Here is a 24,466-nt window from a genome sequence, read left to right as displayed (position 1 = left end):
ACTTGATTACATCCACACAATCCATTACAAGTAAAGACATGAAGTACAAAAATCCAAGGGATCTGTCTTAAAGACAACTGGAGGGGAAGTGTCAAAGTTTTAATCCAGAGAAGAAATAAAACTGAATGGATCTGTCATCAGCAAGTTAAGATAATTAATGTGAGACATTTGGTGTGCTTGAGGAGATATCCTTGAGGGAGTAGTATTTTTCTACATCAGCAAACCTTGTATTTGAGGAGGAGGAGGATACAAGTTCATAAATCAAGTCTCAAGATTGAACAATAATGTGAATAATATTTAATAAACTTTGTAACAATGACTAAAACAATATATATTATTCACTCTTTGCTTTGATGTCGTCTTTTCCGTGATAACATAGAATATTTACTTAAGTATTATACAAAATGAAATAGATCAAGATAATATTACCCTGTCAATTTGCTGTAACATGTCATTCAGCTCTAAACCCAACTTATAGCAGATTCTACTTTATAGCAAATGAAATTTGAACAAGTTTACAAACCACAAAGATAAAATTATTTATTTGGTTGCTTTTTAAAAAACTATCAGAGGGGGCGGAGCAAGATGGCGGAGGAGTAGGAGACCTGGATTTCCTCTCCTCTCAGGAATTCAGCTGGATAGGGATCAAACCAATCTGAACACCTATGAACTGAACAGGAGATCGAATAAAAGAAGAGCAACAACTCTCTGAACAGAAAAACGACCACTTTCTGGAAGGTAGGACGTGTGGAGAAGTAAATCCAAGGCAATATTCAGGAGGATAGACGGGGTGGGAGGGGCCTCCGTTGGCCGCTTCTGCAAGTGACAGAACCACGGACCACAAAACCGGAATTTTTAGAAGTCTGCTCCCCTGAAGGACATCACTCCGGTGGCTAAGTGGGGGGTGGAACCCTCGTGGGACAGTGTGGTCTCAGGACCCTTGGGGTCACAGAAAGACCGGGGGTGTCTGAGTGCGGCAGAGCTCCCAGGCATCGGAGCGGGGAAGCCGGCTGCAGAGACAGAGCCCAGGCAAGGGCTCTCAGCTCAGGGTTGCCATAGACCGTGATCCAGGGCACAGTCAGGCCCCTGCTCCCCCAGCAGGGACCCAACAAGTGGCAGATCCGGGGAGACTCACCTTCTTCCCCCAGGAGGAGAGGTGCAGGAGCGCACTGCAGGAATCTGCTGGGTTTGGAGACTCCACACGGGGTCGGGTGCCAGAGATAGAAATGCGCGGTCACAGGCCGGGTGAGCATAGAGTGTGGCCGGAAACCGGGGAGATGGGAGTGACTGGCGGCTTTCGTATGGGGGCTCATTGAGGAGTGGGGCCCCGAGTTCTCGGCTCCTCCAGGGCAGAGATTGGGAGGCCGCCATTTTCACTCTCCGCCTCCAAAGCTGTATGGAAAGCTTGTAGGGAACAAAAGCTCCGGAGAGCAAACCCAAGCAGATTACTTAGTCCCGACCGGGCAAGGGAGGGGCAATTCCACGTCCGCAAAGACTTTTGGAAACCACGGCAACAGGCCCCTCCCCCAGAAGATCAGCGAGAACAGCCAGCCAAGAGCAAGTTTACTGATCAATGAGAATGGCAGACCTCCAGCACTAGGGGAATAATGCACATAGAATTCATGGCTTTTTTACCATGATTCTTTAGTCTTTCAAAGTTATTTTTTTTAACTTTTTTCTTTTTTTTGAATTTTTCTTTTTCCCTTTTTCAACCAACATCTTATCAATCCCTTTTTTTAAAAAACATTTTTATTTTTCATTTTTAGAGTCATATTCTATTCCTTCATAGTAGTTACCTGTACTTTTGGCATATATATATAAGTTGTAATCTCTTTAAAATATTGAGATAGTTTCTTCTAACAGATTAAAATATACCCTAAATCTCTAGAGTATGGTTTTTTTCTACTCCCCTGCCTGATCACATTCACTCCCTTTTTTTTCCTCTTTTTTTTTAAATCCTCTTCTTTCTTTTTTCAAACAAATTCTTATCAATTCCTTTTATAAAATTTTTTATAATTTCCATCTTTACAGTCATATTCTATCCCTTCATCATATCAACCCTTATTTTTGTACATATATAAGTTTTTCTTTCTTTAAAATTTTGGGAGGCACTTTCTTCTAACAGACGAAATACACCCAAAATCTAGTGTGTGGCACTGATCCATATACCAGCCTGATCATATTTGATCACATTCTGGGTTTTTTTTGTTTTGTTCTGTTTTTCTTTGTTTTTATCTTTATCTTTTTCTTTTCCTTTTCTTTTCTTTTTCTTTTTTCTACTTTCTGTTTCTTTTTCCACTGCTTCAGGTCTTTTCTGATTTGTTTACAGTATATTTTCTGGGAACGTTGTTAACCTGTAAGCATTTTGTTCTCTCATTCACCTATTCTCCTCTGGACAAAATGACAAGATGGAAAAAATCACCTCAACAAAATGAACAAGAGGTAGTAGCGACTGCCAGGGACCTACTACTCAATACAGACATTAGTACGATGTCAGATCTAGAGTTCAGAATTATCACTTTAAACACACTAGCTGGGCTTGAAAAAAGCATGGAAGTTATTAGAGAAACCCTTTCTGGAGAAGTAAAATAACTGTAATCTAACCAAGTAGAAATCAAAAAGGCTATTAATGAGGTGCAATCAAATATGGTGGCGCTAACTGCTAGGATAAATGAGGCAGAAGAGAGAATCAGTGCTATAGAAGACCAAATGATGGAAAATAAAGAAGCTGAGAAAAAGAGAGATAAACAACTGCTGGATCACGAGGGCAGAATTCGAGGGATAAGTGATGCCATAAGACGAAACAACATTAGAATAATTGGGATCCCAGAGAAGAAGAAACAGAGAGAGAGGGGTAGAAGGTGTACTGGAGCAAATGATAGCAGAGAACTTATCTAATCTGGGGAAGGAAACAGGCATCAAAATCAGGAAGCACAGAGAAACCCTCTCAAAATCAATAAAAATAGGTCAACACCCCGACATCTCATAGTAAAACTTACCAGTCTCAGAGACAAAAAGAAATACCTGAAAGCAGCTCGGGAAAAGAGATATGTAACCTACAATGGTAGAAACATTAGATTGGGAACAGACCTATCCACAGAGACCTGGCAGGCGAGAAAGAACTGGCAGGATATATTCAGACCACTAAATGAGAAAAATAGGCAGCCAAGAATGCTCTATCCAGCTAGGCTGTCATTGAAAATTGAAGGAGAGATAAAAAGCTTCCACGATAAACAAAAACTAAAGGAATTTGCAAACACAAAACCAGTGCTACAAGAAATCTTGAAAGGGGTCCTCTAAGCAAAGAGAGAGCCTAAAAGCAACATAGACCAGAAAGGAACACAGACAATACACAGTAACAATCACCTTACAGGCAATACAATGGCACTAAATTCCTATCTTTCAATAGTTACCCTGAATGTAAATGGGCTAAATGGCCCAATCAAAAGGCACAGGCTATCAGACTGGATAAAAAAACAAGACCCATCAATATGCTGTCTGCAAGAGACTCATTTTAGACCCAAAGACACCCCCAGATTGAAAGTGAGGGGGTGGAAAACCATTTTCCATGCTAATGGACACCAAAAGAAAGCTGGGTGGCAATCCTTATATCAGACAAATCAGATTTTAAACCAAAGACTGTAATAAGAGATGAGGAAGGACACTATATCCTACCTACAGGGTCTATCCAACAAGAAAATCTAACAATTGTAAATATCTATGCCCCTAACAAGGGGGCAGCCAATTATATAAGGCAATTAATAACAAAAGCAAAGAAACACATTGACAACAATACAATAATAGTGGGGGACTTTAACACCCTCCTCACTGAAATGGACAGATCATCTGAGCAAAAGATCAACAAGGAAATAAAGAATTTAAATGACACACTGGGCCAAATGGACTTCACAGACATATTCAGAACATTCCATCCCAAAGCAACAGAATACACACTCTTCTGAAGTGCCCATGGAACATTCTCCAGAATAGATAACATCCTAGATCATAAATCAGGTCTCAACCGGTACCAAAAGATTGGGATCATTCCTTGCCTATTTTCAGACCACAATGCTTTGAAACTAGAACTCAATCACAAGAGGAAAGTCAGAAAGAACTTAAATACATGGAGGCTAAAGAGCATCCTACTGAAGAATGAATGGGTCAACCAGGAAATTCAAGATGAATTTAAAACATTCATCAAAACCAATGAAAATGAATACATAACTATTCAAATCTTTGGGATGCAGCAAAGGCAGTCGTAGAGGAAAGTATATAGCAATACAAGCCTTTCTCAAGAAACAAGAAAGGTCTCAAGTACACAACATAACCCTACACCTAAAAGAGCTAGAGAAAGAATAGCAAATGAAGCCTAAACCCAGCAGGAGAAAACAAATAATAAAGATCAGAGCAGAAATCAATGAAATACAAACTAAAAGAATAGTAGAACAGATCAACGAAACTAGGAGCTGGTTCTTTGAAAGAATTAACAAGATTGATAAACCCCTGGCCAGACTTATCAAAAAGAAAAGAGAAATGATCCAAATCAACAAAGTCATGAATGAAAGAGGAGAGATCACAACCAACACCAAAGAAATAAAAACAATTATAAGAACATATTATGAGCAACACTACGCCAGCAAATTAGGTAACCTGGAAGAAATGGATGCATTCCTAGAGATGTATCAACTACCAAAACTGAACCAGGAAGAAATAGAAAACCTGAACAGTCCTATAACCACTAAGGAAATTGAAGCAGTCATCAAAAATCTCCCAAAAAACAAAAGCCCAGGGCCAGATGGCTTCCCAGGGGAATTCTAGCAAACATTTCAAGAAGAATTAATACCTATTCTTCTGAAACTGTTCCAAAAAATAGAAATGGAAGGAAAACTTCCAAACTTGTTTTTTGAGGCCACCATTACCTTGATGCCCAAACCAGACGAAGACCCCACCAAAAAAGAGAATTAGAGACCAATATCCCTGATGAACATGGATGCAAAAATTCTCACCAAAATACTAGCCAATAGGATCCTACAACATATTAAAAGGATTATTCACCACGACCAAGTGGGATATATGCCTGGGCTGCAAGGGTGGTTCAATATCTGCAAATCAATCAACGTGATACAATACATTAACAAAAGAAAGAACAAGAATCAATGATCCTCTCAATAGACGCAGAAAAAGCATTTGACAAAGTACAGCATCCTTTCTTGATCAAAACTCTTCAGAGTATAGGGATAGAGGGTACATACCTCAATATCATAAAATCCATCTATGAAAAACCTACAGCGAATATCATTCTCAATGGGGAAAAACTAAGAGCTTTCCCCATAAGGTCAGGAACACAGCAGAGATGTCCACTATCACCACTGCTATTCAACGTAGTATTAGAAGTCCTAGCCACAGCAATCAGACAACAAAAAGAAATCAAAGGCATCCAAATCGGCAAAGAAGAAGTCAAACTCTCACTCTTTGCAGATGATATGATACTTTATGTGGAAAACCCCAAAGACTCCTCCCCAAAACTGCTAGAACTCATACAGGAATTCAGTAAAGTGGCAGGATATAAAATCAATGCACAGAAGTCAGTGACATTCCTATACACCCACAACAAGACAGAAGAAAGAGAAATTAAGGAGTCGATCCCATTTACAATTGCACCCAAAACCATAAGATACCTAGGAAGAAATCTAACCAAAGAGGCAAAGAATCTCTACTCAGGAAACTATAAAATACTCATGAAAGAAATTGAGGAAGACACAAAGAAATGGAAAAACGTTCCATGCTCATGGATTGGAAGAACAAATATTGTGAAGATGTCAATGCTACCTAGAGCAATCTACACATTCAATGCAATCCCCATCTAAATACCATCCACTTTTTTCAAAGAAATGGAACAAATAATCCTAAAACTTGTATGGAACCAGAAAAGACCCCGAATAGCCAGAAGAATGTTGAAAAAGAAAAGCAAAGCTGGTGGCATCACCATTCCGGACTTCCAGCTGTATTACAAAGCTGTCATCATCAAGACAGCATGGTACTGTCACAAAAACAGACACATAGATCAATAGAATAGAATAGAGAGCCCAGAAATGGACCCTCAACTCTATGGTCAACTAATCTTTGACAAAGTAGAAAAGAATGTCCAATGGACAAACGACAGTCTCTTCAACAAATGGTGTTGGGAAAATTGGATAGCCACATGCAGAAGAATGGAACTGGACCATTTCCTTACACCACACACAAAAATAGACTCCAAATGGTTGAAAGACCTCAATGTGAGACAGGAGTCCATCAAAATCCTAAAGGAGAACACAGGCAGGAACCTCTTCGACCTCAGCCGAAGCAACTTCTTCCTAGAAACATCACCAAAGGCAAGGGAAACAAGGGCAAAAATGAACTATTGGGACTTCATCAAGATAAAAAGCTTTTGCAAAGCAAAGGAAACAGTCAACAAAACCAAAAGACAACCAACAGAATGGGAGAAGATATTGGCAAATGACATATCAGATAAAGGGCTAGTATCCAAAATCTATAAAGAACTCATCAAACTGAACACCCAAAGAACAAAGAATCCAATCAAGAAATGGGCAGAAGACATGAACACACATTTCTGCAAAGCAGACATCCAAATGGCCAACAGACACATGAAAGAGTGCTCAATATCACTCGGCATCAGGGAAATCCAAATCAAAACCTCAATGAGATACCACCTCACACCAGTCAGAAGGGCTAAAATTAACAAGTCAGGAAATGACAGATGTTGGCGGGGATGCGGAGAAAGGGGAACCCTCCTCCACTGTTGGTGGGAATGCAAGCTGGTGCAGCCACTCTGGAAAACAGAATGAAGGTTCCTCAAAAAGTTGAAAATAGAGCTACCATATGATCCAGCAATTGCACTACTGGGCATTTACCCCAAAGTTACAAAAGTAGGGATCCGAAAGGGTACGTGCACCCCGATGTTTATAGCAGCAGTGTCCACAATAGCCAAACTGTGGAAAGAGCCAAGATGTCCATCGACAGATGAATGGATAAAGAAGTGGTATATATATACAATGGAATATTATGCAGCCATCAAAAGGAATGAGATCTTGCCATTTGCAATGACGTGGATGGAACTGGAGGGTATTATGTTGAGTGAAATAAGTCAGAGAAAGACATGTATCATATGATCTCACTGATATGAGGAATTCTTAATCTCAGGAAACAAACTGAGGGTTGCTGGAGTGGGGTGGGAGGGATGGGGGCACTGGGTGATAGACACTGGGGAGGGTATGTGCTCTGCTAAGCGCTGTGAATTGTGCAAGACTGTTGAATCTCAGATCTGTACCTCTGAAACAAATAATGCAATATATGTTACGAAAGAAAAGAAAAGAAGAAGAAGATAGAAGGAGGGGAAGAATGAAGGGGGGGAATTCGGAGGTGTAGATGAACCATGAGAGACGATGGACTCTGAAAAACAAACTGAGGGTTCTAGAGGTGAGGGGGGTGGAAGGATGGGTTAGCCTGGTGATGGGTATTGAGGAGGGCACATTCTGCATGGAGCACTGGGTGTTATGCACAAACAATGAATCATGGAACACTACATCTAAAACTAATGATGTAATCTATGGGGATTAACATAACAATAAAAAAATAAAAGTAAAAAAAAAATTATCAGAAATATTAGGTGGCTGAGATAAAAGCTGGTTTAACTTAAAATATTCTAATTACAAACTCCATCATTTTCTCCTTGGTGAGTATTTGCAAAGACTTATAGACTTGGGCTTTTTTCATTCACTCAGTAAAATATGAAATATAAAAGTCAGGTAAAAGATGACATTGCAAAAGTTCTAAAGTCTTACCTCCATCAGAACAAAGAGTGCTGCAAAGAATAGAAGAGTTGCCCATTCCACTCGGTGTAGAATTATCTCAAAATCATGAATATCAGCTAAAATTAGCAACCAGATGGCACCCAGAATAGCAATCCACCCTGAAAAACAAATAAGTGGGCATATAGACATAGATGTACTTCAATTGTTAAGACACTGAGTTTTTATCTTATGATTGCTTGCTTTGTTGAAGAAAATTTATATTCTGCAAACTGAACATATTCCAAATGTACAATTTATATTTTGCTTAATGTATATACCCACAAAACCAATAATACAATCAAGACAATGAAAACATTCACTACCCCCAGCAATTTACTATTGTTTGCATTCTTGTATCCTCTCTATCTCCCCCTGTAACCACACCCTACCCCCAGGAACTATACATGTATGTTTTTTTTTTCACTATAGTTTATATTTTCTCTATTTTCTATAAATGCAATCATACAGCATTCATTCTTTTGTCTGACAGCTTCCACTTCAACACAACTATTTTAAAATTCTTCAATATTACTTTTTATTGTTTAGTAATATGCCATAGTATGGCTATGGGATGATGTACATATCTATTCACTGTTGAAGGGACAATTGGATTACTTCCATTATTTGACTATTACAAACAAATGTGCTATCATATACAATTATCTATCTATGCATGTGTTTTCAGTTCCCTTGGATAAATACCTAGGAATGGAATAGTTGATCATATGATAGGTTAATATTATAGAATATTTATGTTTTAAGAAACTGTGAAATTGTTTTCCAAAATGGTTGTAACATTTTATAACACCACCAGCAGTATCAGAATTTGTTACCCCAGATTTTCAACACTTGGGTCAGCCTTTTTTAATGTTTGACATTCCGATGAGTATGAAGGGTATTTATTGTGGTTTCAAATTGCATTTCTCTAAAGGCTAATGATGTTGAGTGTTTTTCATGTAGCTATTTGCCATCTACAGATATTCTTTTGTGAAGTTTTTGTTCAAACAGTCTGCTCATTTTTTTTTAATGAGTAGGGCAAATAAGACCCAAAATAAGTAGAAGAAAAGAAAGGTTAAGGATTGGAGCAGAAATCAGTGAAATAGGAAGTAAAAAATAGTAGAGCAAAGCAATGGCACCAAAATTTAGTTCTTAGAGAAAATCAAGAAGGTTGATAAACCTTAGCCAATTTGAATAGGACAAAATATGAGAGGACAAAATTTAATAATATCAAGAAAAAGAACAGTGACATGACTATAAATTCTATAGACATAAAAAGAGTACTACTTTGGGGTGCCTGGGTGGCTCAGTCAGTTAAGTGTCCAACTCTTGATTTTGGCTCAGGTCATGATTTCAGGGTCATGCAATCAAGCCCCTCTTCAGTCTCCTCTTTCTCCCTCTGCCCTCCCCCCCACCAGCCCGCCTGCTCTCTCTCTCTAAAATAAATACATAAATCTTCAAAAAAAAAAAAAAGAGTACTGGAGCAAGATGGAGGAGGAGTAGGAGACCTGGATTTCGTCTGGTCCCAGGAGTTCAGCTGTATAGGGATCAAACCATTCTGAACACCTACGAACTCAACAGGAGATCAAAGAAAAGAATAGCAACAACCCTCTGAACAGAAAAGCGACCACTTTCTGGAATGTAGGACTTGTGGAGCAGTGAATCCGAGGCGATATTCAGGAGGATAGACAGCAGGGGAGGTGCCTCCGTTGGCCGCTTCTGGCAAGTGATAGAGCAACGGCAGACCACAAAATCGGAACTTTTAGAAGTTGGCTCCACTGAGGAACATCACTCCAGTGACTAAGCAGGGGGTGGAACACTCGCTGGGACAGTGTGATCTCAGGACTCTCAGGGTCACAGAAAGACCGGGGGTGCCTGAGTGCAGCAGAGCTCCCAGGTATACAGAGAGGGGAAGCCAGCTGCAGAGACAGAGCTGAGGCGTGGGCTCTCAGCTCAGAGTTGCCATAAACCATGATCCAGGGCACAGTCAGGCCACTGCTACTCCAGCAGGGGCCCAACAAGCAGCAGTTCCGGGGAGACTCACCTTCCTCCCCCAGGAGGAGTGGCATGGGAGTGCACCACAGGGAGCTGCTGGGTTTGGAGACTCCACACGAGGTGGCTGCCAGAGATAAAAATGCTCGGTCACAGGCCAGGTGAGCACGGAGTGCGGCCGGAGACCGGGGAGACAGGAATGATTGACTGCTTTTCTCTGGGGGCTCACTGAGGAGCAGGGGCCCGAGTTCTCATCTCCTCTGGGACAGAGATTGGGAGGCTGCCATTTTCACTCTTCTCCTCCAAAGCTGTAGGAAAGCTTGCAGGGAACAAAAGCTGCCAAGAGCAAACCCGAGCACATTACTTAGCCTGGACCCAGCAAGGGCAGGACAATTCCGCCTCTGGCAAAGACATCTGGGAACCACGGCAACAGGCCCTTCCCCCAGAAGATCAGCAAGAACAGCCAGCCAAGACCAAGTTTACCGATCAATGAGAACGGCAGAACTCCAGTGCTAGGGGAATACTGCGCAAAGAATCCGTGGCTTTATTACCATGATTCTTTAGTCTTTCAAAATTAATTTTTTAACTGTCTTTTTCTTTTAATTTTTCTTTTTCCCTTTCTCAACCAACATCTTATCAATCCCTTTTTTAAAAAACATTTTTATTTTTCATTTTTAAAGTCATATTCTATCCCTTCATAGTAGTTATCCTTATTTTTGGCATATATAAATAAATTGTTCTCTCTAAAATTTTGAGATACAGTTTCTTCTAAAAGATCAAAATATACCATAAATCTCTAGTGTATGGCTTTGTTCTAGTCTCCTGCCTGATCACATTCTCTTCTCTTTTTTTTAAACTTCTTCTTTCTTTTCTCAAACAACTTCTTATCAATTACTTTTATAAAATTTTTTATAATTTTTATCTTTACAGTCATCTTCCATCCCTTCAGCCTATCAACCCTTATTTTTGTACATATGTAAGTTTTTCTTTCTTTAAAATTTTGGGAGTCACTTTCTTCTAACAGACCAAAATACACCCAAAATCTAGTGTGTGGCACTGATCTATGTACCAGCCTGATTATATTTGACCATATTCTGTTTTGTTTTGTTTTGTTTTGTTCTGTTTTTGTTTGTTTTTATCTTTTTCTTTTATTTTTCTTTTTCTTTTTTCTTTTTTTCCCTTTCTTTTCCCCTGGCTTCAGGTGTTTTCTGATTTGTTTAGAGTATATTTTCTGGGAACGTTGTTAACCTGTAAGCATTTTGTCCTCTCATTCACCTATTCTCCTCTGGACAAAATGACAAGATGGAAAAAATCACCTCAACAAAATGAACAAGAGGTAGTACTGACTGCCAGGGACCTACTCAATACGGGCAATAGTACGATGTCAGATCTAGAGTTCAGAATCATCACTTTAAACACACTAGCTGGGCTTGAAAAAAGCATGGAAGTTATTAGAGAAACCCTTTCTGGAGAAGTAAAAGAACTAAAATCTAACCAAGTAGAAATCAAAAAGGCTATTAATGAGGTGCATTCAAAAATGGGGGCACTAACTGCTAGGATAAATGAAGCAGAAGACAGAATCAGTGCTATAGAAGACCAAATGATGGAAAATAAAGAAGCTGAGAAAAAGAGAAATAAACAACTCCTGGATCATGAGGGCAGAATTGGAGAGATAAGCAATACCATAAGCCAAAACAGCATTAGAATAATTGGGAACCCAGAAGAAGAAAGACAGAGGGGCAGAAGGTATATTGGAGCAAATTATAGCAGAGAACTTCCCTAGTTTGGGGAAGGAAACAGGCATCAAAATCCAAGAAGCACAGAGAACTCCTCTCAAATTCAATAAAAATAGGTCAACACTCCAACATCTAATAGTAAAACTTACGAGTCTCAGAGACAAAGAGAAAATCCTGAAAGCAGCTCCGGAGAAGAGATCTGTAACCTACAACAGTAGAAACATTCGATTGGCAACAGACCTATCCACAGAGACTGGTAGGCCAGAAAGGACTGACATGATATATTCAGAGCACTAAACGAGAAACATATGCAGCCAAGAATACTCTATCCAGCTAGACTGTCATTGAAAATAGAAGGAGAGGGGCGCCTGGGTGGCTCAGATGGTTAAGCATCTCCCTTTGGCTCAGGTCATGATTCCAGGGTCCTGGGATCGAGTCCCCCATTGGGCTGCCTGCTCAAGTGGGGAGCCTGCTTCTCCCTTTCCCTCTGCCATTCTCTCCACTTGTGCTCTCTGGCTCTATCTATTTGTCAAAAAGAAATGAAATCTTAAAAAAAAAAAGAAAGAAAGAAAATAGAAGGAGAGATAAATATATTCCAGGACAAACAAAAACTAAAGGAATTTGCAAACACGAAACCAGCCCTACAAGAAATATTGAAAGGGGTCCTCTAAGCAAAGAGAGAGCCTAAAAGCAACATACACCAGAAAGGAACACAGACAATATAAAATAACAGTCACCTTACAGGCAATACAATGACACTAAAGTCCTATCTTTCAATAGTTACCATGAATGAAAATGGGCTAAATGCCCCAATCAAAAGGCACAGGCTATCAGACTGGATAAAAAAACAAGACCCATCAATATGCTGTCTGCAAGAGACTCATTTTAGACCCAAAGACACCCCCAGATTGAAAGTGAGGGGGTAGAAAATCTTTTACCATGCTAATGGACATCAAAAGAAAGCTGGGGTGGCAATCCTTACATCAGACAAATCAGATTTTAAACCAAAGACTGTAATAAGAGATGAGGAAGGACACCATATCATACTTAAAGGGTCTATCCAAAAAGAAGATCAAACAATTGTAAATATCTATGCACCTAACATGGGAGTGGCCAATTATATAAGGCAATTAATAACAAAAGCAAAGAAGCACATCGACAACAATACAATAATAGTGGGGGACTTTAATGGACAGATCATCTAAGCAAAAGATCAACAAGGAAATAAAGACTTTAAATGACACACTGGACCAAATGGAATTCACAGACCTATTCAGAACATTCCACCCCAAAGCAACGGAATACACATTCTTCTCTAGTGCCCATGGAACATTCTCCAGAATCGATCACATCCTAGGTCATAAATCAGGTCTCAACCAGTACCAAAAGATTGGGATCATTCCCTGCCTATTTTCAGACCACAATGCTTTGAAACTAGAACTCAGTCACAAGATGGAAGTCGGAAAGAACTCAAATACATGGAGGCTAAAGAGCATCCTACTAAAGAATGAATGGGTCAACCAGGAAATTAAAGAAGAATTAACAATATTCATGGAAACAAATGAAAATGAAAACACAACTATTCAAAATCTTTGGGATGCAGCAAAGGCAGTCCTAAGAGGAAAGTATATAGCAATACAAGCCTTTCTCAAGAAACAAGAAAGGTCTCAAATACACAACCTAACCCTATACCTAAAGGAGCTGGAGAAAGAACAGCAAATAAAGCCTAAACCCAGCAGGAGAAGAGAAATAATAAAGATCAGAGCAGAAATCAATGAAATAGAAACCAAAAGAACAGTAGAACAGATCAACGAAAAAGGGAGCTGGTTCTTTGAAAGAATTAACAAGATTGATAATCCCCTGGCCAGACTTATAAAAAGAAAAGAGACATGATCCAAATCAACACAATCATGAATGAAAGAGGAGAGATCACAACCAACACCAAAGAAATACAAACAATTATAAGAACATATTATGAGCATCCTGGAAGAAATGGATGCATTCCTAGAGATGTATTAACTACCAAAACTGAACCAGGAAGAAATAGAAAACCTGAACAGTCCTATAACTACTAAGGAAATTGAAGCAGTCATCACAAATCTCCCAACGAACAAAAGCCCAGGGCCAGATAGCTTCCCAGGGGAATTCTCCCAAACATTTAGAGAAGAATTAATACCTTTTCTTCTAAAAATGTTCCAAAAAAATAGAAATGGAAAGAAAACTTCCAAACTCATTCTATGAGGCCACCATTACCTTGATCCCAATCCAGATAAATACCCCATCAAAAAGGAGAATTACAGAACAATATCCGTGATGAACATGGATGCAAAAATTCTCACCAAAATACTAGCCAGTAGGATTCAACAGTAGCCAAAGGGATTATTTGGCTACAGCAGTAGCCAAAAGGATTATTCACCACGGCCAAGTGGGATTTATTCCTGCACTGCAAGGTTGGTTCAACATGCACAAATCAATCAATGTGATACAATACATTAACAAAAGAAAGAACTAGAATCATATGATCCTCTCAATAGATGCAGAAAAAGCTTTTGACAAAGTACAGCATCCTTTCTTGATCGAAACTCTTCAGAGTATAGGAATAGAGGGTACATACCTCAATATCATAAAATCCATCTATGAAAAACCTACAGCGAATATCATTCTCAATGGGGAGAAACTGAGAGCTTTCCCCATAAGGTCAGGAACACAGCAGGGATGTCCACTATCACCACTGCTATTCAACATAGTGCAGGAATTCCTAGCCACAGCAATCAGACAACAAAAAGAAATCAAAGCATCGAAATCAGCAAAGAAGAAGTCGAACTCTCACTGTCTGCAGATGTTATGATACTTTATGTGGAAAACCCAAAAGACTCCACCCCAAAACTGCTAGAACTCATACAGGAATTCAGTAAAGTGGCAGGATATAAAATCAATGCACAGAAATCAGCGGTGTTCCTATACACCAACAACATGACAGAAGACAGAGAAATTAAGGAGTTGATCCCATTTACAATTGCACCCAAAGCCATAAGATACCTAGGAATAAATCTAACCAAAGTGGCAAAGAATCTGTACTCAGAAAACTATAAAATACTCATGGAAGAAACTGAGGAAGACATAAAGAAATGGAAAAACGTTCCATGCTCATGGATTGGAAGAACAAATATTGTGAAGATGCTAATGCTACCTAGTGCAATCTACACATTCAAAGAAATCCCCAACAAAAGACCATCCACTATTTTCAAAGAAATGGTACAAATAATCCTAAAATTTGTATGGAACCTGAAAAGACCCAGAATAGCCAGAGGAATGTTGAAAAACAAAAACAAAGCTGGCGGCATCACAATTCCGGATGTCAAGCTCTATTACAAAGCTGTCATCATCAAGACAGTATGGTACTGGCACAAAAACAGACACATAGATCAATGGAACAGAATAGAGAGCCCAGAAATGGACCCTCAACTCTATGGTCAACTCATCTTCGACAAAGCAGGAAAGAATGTCCAATGGAACAAAGATAGCCTCTTCGACAAATGGTGTTGGGAAAATTGGATAGCCACATGCAGAAGAATGATACTCGACCATTTCCTTATACCACTCACAAAAATGGACTCAAAATGGTTGAAAGACCTGAATGTGATACAGAAGTCCATCAAAATCCTAAAGGAGAACACAGGCAGCAACCCCTTTGACCTCAGCCGAAGCACTTCTTCCTAGAAACATCGCCAAAGGCAAGGGAAGCAAGGGCAAAAATGAACTTTCGGGACTTCATCAAGATAAAAAGTTTTGCACAGCAAAAGAAACAGTCAACAAAACCAAAAGACAACAGACAGAATGGGAGAAGATATTGGCAAATGACATATCAGATAAAGGGCTAGTATCCAAAATCTATAAAGAACTTCTTAAACTCAACACCCAAAGATCAAATGATCCAATCAAGAAATGGGCAGAAGACATGAAAAGACATTTCTGCAAAGAAGACATCCAAATAGCCAACAGACACATGAAAAAGTTCTCAATGTCACCCGGCATTAGGGAAATCCAAATCAAAACCTCAATGAGATATGACCTTATACCAGTCAGAATGGCTAAAATTAAGAAGTCAGGAAACGACAGATGTTGGCAGGGATGCGGAGAAAGGGGAACCCTCTTACACCATTGGTGGGAATGCAAGCTGGTACAGGCACCCTGGAAAACAGTATGGAGGTTACTCAAAAAGTTGAAAATATAGCTGCCGTACGATCCAGCAATTGCACCCTGAAGTAGGGACCTGAAGGTGTACGTGCACCCAGATGTTTATAGCAGCAATATCCACAATAGCCAAACTGTGGAAAGAGCCAAGATATCTATCCACAGATGAATGTATAAAGAAGACGTGGTATATATATACAATGGAATATTATGCAGCCATCAAAAGGAATGAAATCTTGTCATTTTCAATGACATGGATGGAACTGGAGGGTGTTATACTGAGCGAAATAAGTCAATCAGAGAAAGACATGTATCATATGACCTCACTGATATGAGGAATTCTTAATCTCAGGAAACAAACTGAGGGTTGCTGGAGTGGTGGGGGGGTGGGAGGAATGGAGTGGCTGGGTTATAGACATTGGGGAGGGTATGTGCTATGGTGAGCGCTGTGAATTGTGCAAGACTGTTGAATCACAGTTCTGTACCCCTGAAACAAATAATACAATATATGTTTAAAGAAAAAAAAAAAAGAAGAAGATAGCAGGAAGGGAAGAATGAAGGGGGGTGGAATTCGGAGGGGGAGATGAACCCTGAGAGACGTTGGACTCTGAAAAACAAACTGAGAGTTCTAGAGGGGAGGCGGGTGGGAGGATGGGTTAGCCTGGTGATGGGTATTAAAGAGGGCACGTTCTGCATGGAGCACTGGGTGTTATACACAAACAATGAATCATGGAACACTACATCTAAATGTAATGATGTAATGTATGGAGATTAACATAACAATTAAAAAAATTAAAGAAAAAAATGTACTATACAAATTTTCTATATCTGCCATAACAAATTACCACACATGTAGTGGCTTAAAATAAAACCTACTTCTTAAATCACAGTTTTCACACGTCAGAAGTATAGTCGGCTCAGCTACGTTTCTGACTAGAGCATCATTAAGGTAAAATCAATGTGGCAGCATTCCTGGTGCTGAATTCCTTTCTGGAGGCTCTAGGAAAGAATCTGCTTTTTTATTCATTCAAGTTGTTAACATAATTCAGTTCCTTGCAGCTGTAATCCTGAGGCCCCAATTTCCTCACTGGCTGTCACTGAGGAGTTTTTCTCTCTTCTAGAGGTCACCCCCATTCCCTGGGTCAAGACCCCCACCCTCATCTATCATGAAAGCCAGCCAATAGTAGGTCAAGTCCCTCTCATACTTCAAATCTCTTTTGCCTCTTCTTCTGTTTCATCTCTCTAACTGACTCTTCTGTCTTTCACTTCTACTTTTAGGGGCCCATGTGTTTACACTGGGCACACCTAGATAATCAAGAAAAATCTTGTATTAAGGTTTGTAACCTTAATTCTATCTGCAAAATCCCTTTGCCACACAACATAACACATACAAACATTAACAACAGGAATTAGAGTATAGACACCTTTGAGGGGCCACATATGGATTAATTTGGAAAGAGCATTTTAACAATGTAGGGTCTTCTGATCTATGAACTTGGTATGTATCTCCATTTATTTAGGTCTTCTTTATAAAGGTTTTCCTAAGAATGTTCTGTAGAAATCCCAGCCATCTTTTGTGTTGAAATTAACAAACTGATTCTGAAATTCATATGGGAATGCAAAGGACTTAGAATAGCCAATACAACCTTGAAATAGAAGAGAAAAGTTGAAGAACACACATTATCTCACATTAAGACTTATTAGAAAGCTACAATAGTCAAAACAGTGTAGTATTGCCTGAGTATAATCAATTTGATCAATGAAGAATCCAGAAATACACCTATACATTCCTGGCCAATTGATTTTCAACAAAGGTTCAGTGACAGTTCAGTGAAGAAATAGTAGTTTTTTATACAAATGTTGCTGGAGCAATTGGATATCCATATGCAAAAAAAAAAAATTGTTTTACTTTGATCTGTTCATTGAATCACATACAAAAGTTAACTAAGTGGATCATATGCCTAATGGAAAATTTATAACTATAAAATGTTTAGAATAAAATATAGAAAAGTCTCTTTGTCCCTGGGAAACTTTTTTGGATACAACACTAAAAGCATGATGTATAAAAGGAAATTTTCATTAATTGGACTTCATGTTTCTCAAAAGTCACTGTTAAGTAAACACAAAGACAAGCCACAGACTAGGAGAAAAATTTGCAAATGATCTATCTCATAAAGCACTCAGCATACCCGAATATATTCCTCAAAATTCTCAAAACCCAACAATGACAAACAACTCCATTAAAATGGAGAATATTTTGAAAAGGCACCTCACCATAGAATATATAAGGATGGAATATAAGCACATGCAAATATGTTCAATATCACTAATCAACAGGAAAATGCAAAGCAAAACCATACCTTACTACATACCTTAGAATGTGTAAAAATAAAAAGCCAGACCAAACTAAGTATAGACAAAGATATGGAGGAATTGGAAATCTCACATAGTGCTAATGGATTTGTAAAATGTTACAACCACTTTGGAAAACAGCCTAGCAATCTTTAAAAACATTGCCCATAGTCTACTAAATGATCCAACCATTCCACTTGTAGGTATTAACTCAAGAGAAATTAAAGCATACGATGAAAGAAGGAATTGAACACAAATGTTCATTGTAGTTTCAGTCATAATAGTCAAAAACTAGAAATGATCCAAATACACAACAGGTGAATCGATATACGAATTGTGGCATATTCAACCCATAGTATACTATTCGGCCAATAAAAAGGAAGGAAATATTGATGTACACTACCACATGAATGAATCTCATAAGAATTATCCTGATAAAAGAAGTCAGACTTAAAAAATTACATATTATACAAACCTTTTACATAAAACTCTAGAAAATGCAAATAGCAGGGATTGATAAACTATAGCTCGTGGGTCAAATCTGGCCCAATTCCTGTTTTTGTAAATAATTTTTTATTGGAACATATCCATAGGGATTCATGTATATATTTTCTGTGGCTGCTTTAGCACAACAGCAGCATTCAGTATTTGTGGTAGTATTTGTGTATGGCCTACATTGTTTCAAATATTTAATATCTCTGGCCCTTTTCAGAACAGTTTGCCAAACCCGGATCAATAGTGACAGAAAACAGATCAGATTGCCTGGGGAGAAACTGGTGAGGGGAAGATGGCAGCAAAGTAAGAGGACCCTACGCTTACATCATCCCACAAATACAACTAGATAACTATCAAATTATCCTAAATACCCCCCAAATCGACCTGAACACTAGCAGAACAAACTCCAAAACTAAAGATAGAGAAGAGGCCACATCAAAGAATGTAGGAAGTGCAGAGACATGGCTTGGGAGAGAAGCGGATCACGGTGACTGAGATGGGAAGGGAGCCACAGTCATGGAAAAGGGCAAGAGACAGACTAGCACACAGGGGAACTCACATTGAGAAGAGGAACCCCCATAGCAATTGGCTTGAAAATGAGAGGGGCCGAATTTTTTGAATTCTTGCAGAGCAGGGCTTAAAGCCTGGAATGTTAAAAGTCAGTGGACTTGGTTGGGATTGAGCCTGGAGGGCACTGGGGCCACTCTTGGAAAGAAGGCCAGGCAAACATCCCACAGACATACAGTGTGGAAAAGACTATCTGGAGAGTGCCTGGGGGACAAAATAGAAAGGTTATTTGCTCAACTCAGAGCATGTCCCAAAGAGGCAGTGTTCATGGAGAGACCCCTCTGGGAACAAAAAACTGGCAGGCCTCATTTTCCTTCCCCATCCCTCAGCATTAGCACAGAGCCACCTGCAGGAAGCAGAGCAGCACTGACACTCACCACCTCACTTGCTTACAACAAGCCCTGTCCCCAACTGTGCTGCAGTGGAACTGCCCTTCCCAGTCCATGCTTGCCCCAGTCCCAGCACCGAGAGTCCCGTAACCCCAGAAGACTGGTACAAACCCCTGTATACACCATGTCTCCTGATCTGGGAGTCTTGCAGGACCTTGGTTCCAGCAGCAGTGGTAAGAGGTCCCATTTCACAAGCAGATCAAAGCACAACTAGTTAAAACTTGTCATATTCAGCTCAGGGACCAAACACTGCCCATAACAGAAAAAGAACTTCTGAATATGACTAGCCGAAAGGATAAAATAGCCAGGACACAAAAGCAGAGTGCATGCAGCACACATTGGACACACTTACTGAAGCACCAGGCCCTGGGGAACAGGGGACAGTACAAGGTAGGGCAATACAGGACATCTTCTTCATAAGGCCATTACCCTCTAGAACAAGAGAAATATCTGACTTTTGCAGCACATAGAAACAGGCACAGAGACTTAGACAAAATGAGAAGATATGAAAATTGTCCCAAATGAAAGAACAGGACAAGGCCATGGCCAGAGATCTAAGCAAAACAGATATAAGTAACATGCCTGATGGAGTATTTAAAGCAATGACCATAAGGATACTCACTGGACTTGATAAAAGAGTGGAAGACATCAGTGAGACTCTTAACACAGAGATAAAAAGGAATCAGAGATGAAGAGTGCAATACATTTATTCCACTTTTAGAATACATTTATTGCATATTTAGAAATATATTTGAAACAATGAATAACAGGCTGGAAGAGGCAGAGGAATGAATTAATGACCTAGAAGACACAGTAATGGAAAGTAATCAAGCTGAACAAAAGACAGGAAAAAATAATTATTCAAAGTGAGAATAGACTTAGAGAACTTAGTGACTCCATCGAATGTATTAACATTTATATTATAAGAGTCCCAGAAGAAGAAGAGAGAGAAGCAGGGAAGAAAATTTACTTAAAGAAATAATAGCTGGGGGCACCTGGGTGGCTCAGTCGTTAAGTGTCTGCCTTCGGCACAGGTCATGATCCCAGGGTCCTGGAATTGAGCACATCGGGCTCCCTGCTCAGCGGGAAGCCTGCTTCTCCCTCTCCCACTCCCCCTGCTTGTGTTCCCTCTCTCGCTGTCTCTCTCTCTCTCTCAAAAAAAATAAAATCTTAAAAAAAAAAAAAAAAGAAAGAATAGCTGAAAACTCCCCTAATCTGGCAAAGGAAGCAGATATCCAAATCTGGGAGGCACAAAGAAACCCAAAAAAAATCAATGGATAAATTCCTAGAAACATATAAACTACCAAAAGTGAAACAGGAAGAAATAGAAAACATGAGCAGACTGATAACCAGCAAATAATTGAATCAATAATCAAAAAACTTCCCACAAACAAAAATCCAGGGCCAGATGGCTTCACAGGTGAATTCTACCAAACATTTAAAGAATAATTAATACCTATTCTTCTTAAACTATTCCAAAATAATAGAAAAGGAAGACTTCCAAATTCATTCATGAGGCCAGAATTACCCAGATACCAAACCAGATAAAGATTCCACTAAAAAAAGAGAAGTACAGGCCAATATCCATTATTAACATGAATGCAAAATTTCTCAATTAAAATACCAGCAAACTGAACCTAACATTACATTAAAAAAATCATTCACCACGATCAAATGGGATTTATTCCTGGGTTTCAAGGGTGGTTCAATATTCACAAATCAATCAGTATAATACACCACACAAATTAAAGAAATGATAAGAACCATACGATCATTTTGATAGATGCAGAAACAGCATTTGACAAAGTACATCCATTCATGATTAAAACAAAAGAAAACAAAACAAAAAACCTTCAACAAAGAAGGTTTAGAGGGAATATACCTCAACATAATAAAGGCCATCCATGAAAAACCCACAGCTGAGATCATCCTAAATGGAGGAAAACTGAGATCTTTTCCACTCCAGTCAGTAACAAGACAAGGATGTCCACTCTCATTACTGTTATTTAACATAGTACTGGAAGTCTTAGCCACAGCAGTCAGACAACAACAAGAAACAAAAGGCATCCAAATCAGCAAAGAAGAAGTAAAACTTTCACTATTTGCAGACGACATCATGCTCTATGTAGAAAACTAAAAAGACTCCAGCACAAAAATACCTAGAACTGATACACAAATTCAGTAAACTCACAGGATAGAAAATCAATGTACAGAAACCTGTTACATTTCTTTACACCAATAATGAAGCAGCAGAAACAGAGGAATCAATCTCATTTACAATTGCACCAAAAACCATAAGACACTTAGGAATAAACCTAACCAAAGAGGTGAAAGACCTGTACTCTGAGAACTATAAAACACTTATGAAAGAAATTGAAGATGACACAAAGAAATAGAAAGGCATTCCATGCTCATGGATTGGAAGAACAAACATTGTTAAAATGTCTATATTCCAAAAGCAATCTACAGATTCAATACCAATAGCATTTTTCACAGAGCTAGAACAAACAACCTTAAAATTTGTGTGGAAACATAAAAACCCCAAATAGCCAAAGCCATCTTGAAAAAGCAAAGCAAAGCTGGAGGCACCACAATTCCGGACTACAAGTTATATTACAAACCTATAGTAATCAATACAGTATGTGACACAATATGTGTCATAAAAGTAGACACATAGATCAACAGAATAGAACAAAAACCCAAAAACAAACCCACAACTCTAAGGTCATTTAACCTTCAACAAAGCAGGAAAGAATATGCAATGGAAAAAAGTCTCTTCAACAAATGGTGTTGGGAAAACTGGACAGCAACATGTAAAAGAATGAAACCAGACCACTTTCTTACACCATACACAAAAATAAATTCAAAATGGATGAAAGACCTAAATGTGAGACTTGAAACCATCAAAATCCAAGAGAACAGAGGCTGTAAATTCTTTCCTATTGGCCATAGCAACTTTTTACTAGATATGTCTTCTGAGGCAAGGGAAACAAAAGTAAAAAATAAACTATTGGGACTTCTTCAAAATAAAAACCTTCTTCACCATGAAGAAAACAATCAACAAAACTAAAAGGCAGCCTATGGAATGGGAGAAGATACCTGCAAATGACATATCTGATAAAGGGTTAGTAACCAAACTATATAAAGAACATATAAAATTCAATACCCAAAAGTGAATAATCCAATTAAAAAGTGGGCATATATATAGTGGAATACTACTCAGTCATAAAAAGAATGAAATCTTGCCATTTACAATGACATGGATGGAGCTAGAGAACATTATGCTAAGCAAAATAAGTCAGCCAAAGAAAGACAAATACCATATGATTTCACTGATATGTGAAATTTAAGAAACAAAACAAGCAAAGGGAAATAAAAGAGAGGCAAATCAAGAAACAGACTCTTAACTATAGAGAACAAACCAATAGTTGTAGGAGAGGAGGGAGATGGTGGGGTGGGTTAAATGGGTGATGGGCATTAAGAAGTGTATTTGTGATGAATACCAGGTAATATATGGAAGTGCTGAATCACTGTTTTGTATATCTGAAACTATTATTACACTGTATGTTAACTGAGTTTTTAAATAAAAACTTTTTTAAAAGTTTATATGTGAATGTTGGAGAGGTTGTGGAGAAAGGGGAACCCTCTTACGCTGTTGGTGGGAATGCAAGTTGTTACAGCCACTTTGGAAAACAGTGTGGAGGTGCCTCAAAAATTTAAAAATAGAGCTACCCTATGACCCAGCAATTGCACTCCTGGGTATTTACCCGAAAGACGCAGATGTAGTGAAAAGAAGGGCCATATGCACCGCAATGTTCATAGCAGCACTGTCCGCAATAGCCAAACTGTGGAAAGAGCCAAGATGCCCTTCAACAGCTGAATGGATAAAGAAGATGTGGTCCATATATACTCAGCCATCAGAAAGGATGAATACCCAACTTTTACATCAACATGGATGGGACTGGAGGAGATTATGCTAAATGAAATAAGTCAAACAGAGAAAGTCAATTATCATATGGTTTTGCTTATTTGTGGAACATAAGGAATAGCATGGAGGACATTAGGAGAAGGAAGGGAAAAATGAGGTGGGGGGAATTGGAGGGAGAGATGAACCATGAGAAACTATGGACTCTGAGAAACAAACAGGGTTTTAGAGGGGAGGGGGGAGGGGGGATTGGTTAGCCCAGTGATGGGTATTAAGGAGGGCACGTACTGCATGGAGCACTGGGTGTTATACGAAAACAATGGATCGTGGATCACCACATCAAAAACTAATGATGTATTGTATGGTGACTAACATAACATAATAAAATTAAAAAACAAAATAAATAAAAAAAATAAAAGTTTATATGTGTTGATTGATTCCAATTCTTTCTATTACCCTTATCCTACCTTTGAGAGCTTTAGATAATTTTCTGGAAAATAACAATTATTGCATGTGACCTCTGGAATTTGAAGATATATCCTAACTACCTCTTGTAGTACCCTGTACCTATTATCCTTCCTTATATATGTCTTCCAAAATGTACCCACTTCTATAATCTTGTAAGATCAGTCTTCTCACAATGTCAGAGAAAAGTCCTATTCATCTGGTCCTCTCTGAGTGTCTTCTTAACCTGAACTCTTTTGTATGTCACTCTTGGATGCTTGCTCTGTGCCAGGCTCTGAGCTTAAAGGTTATGGGTGGAAATGTAAGCAAGAAACCACTGTAAATTTTAAGGGATTCACCATCCTGCAGAGAACACACATAGTAAGCAAAGAGTTGTATATGATGTGTGTGTACATACAAATCATTAGGAAGCCCTCACAGTGAGGAACAAAATGTGGTGATTGAGAGATTTCACCAACAAAAAAGATGATATTCAGGCAAAATCTTAGAGGATGAGTAAGT

At 38.9% G+C, this 24,466-nt stretch overlaps 1 protein-coding gene across 2 annotated transcripts in view; it reads right to left on the bottom strand.

Moving 5' to 3' along the window:
* OCA2 (OCA2 melanosomal transmembrane protein) overlaps positions 1-24,466 on the bottom strand; it is a 545,103-nt gene that overhangs the window by 252,786 nt on the left and 267,851 nt on the right. For both annotated transcript variants that reach the window (XM_035023928.1, XM_035023929.1), the window contains one exon: positions 7,845-7,972. In XM_035023928.1, the coding sequence (XP_034879819.1) occupies positions 7,845-7,972 (128 nt within the window). The remainder of the gene's footprint in view (positions 1-7,844; positions 7,973-24,466) is intronic.

Source organism: Mirounga leonina, unplaced genomic scaffold (assembly GCF_011800145.1).
Source record: "Mirounga leonina isolate KUSES-001 unplaced genomic scaffold, KU_Mleo_1.0 Mir_178, whole genome shotgun sequence".
Lineage (NCBI taxonomy): Eukaryota > Metazoa > Chordata > Mammalia > Carnivora > Phocidae > Mirounga > Mirounga leonina.
Note: the sequence above shows the minus strand (reverse complement) of the source record. Positions and strands in the feature narration are given on the sequence as shown.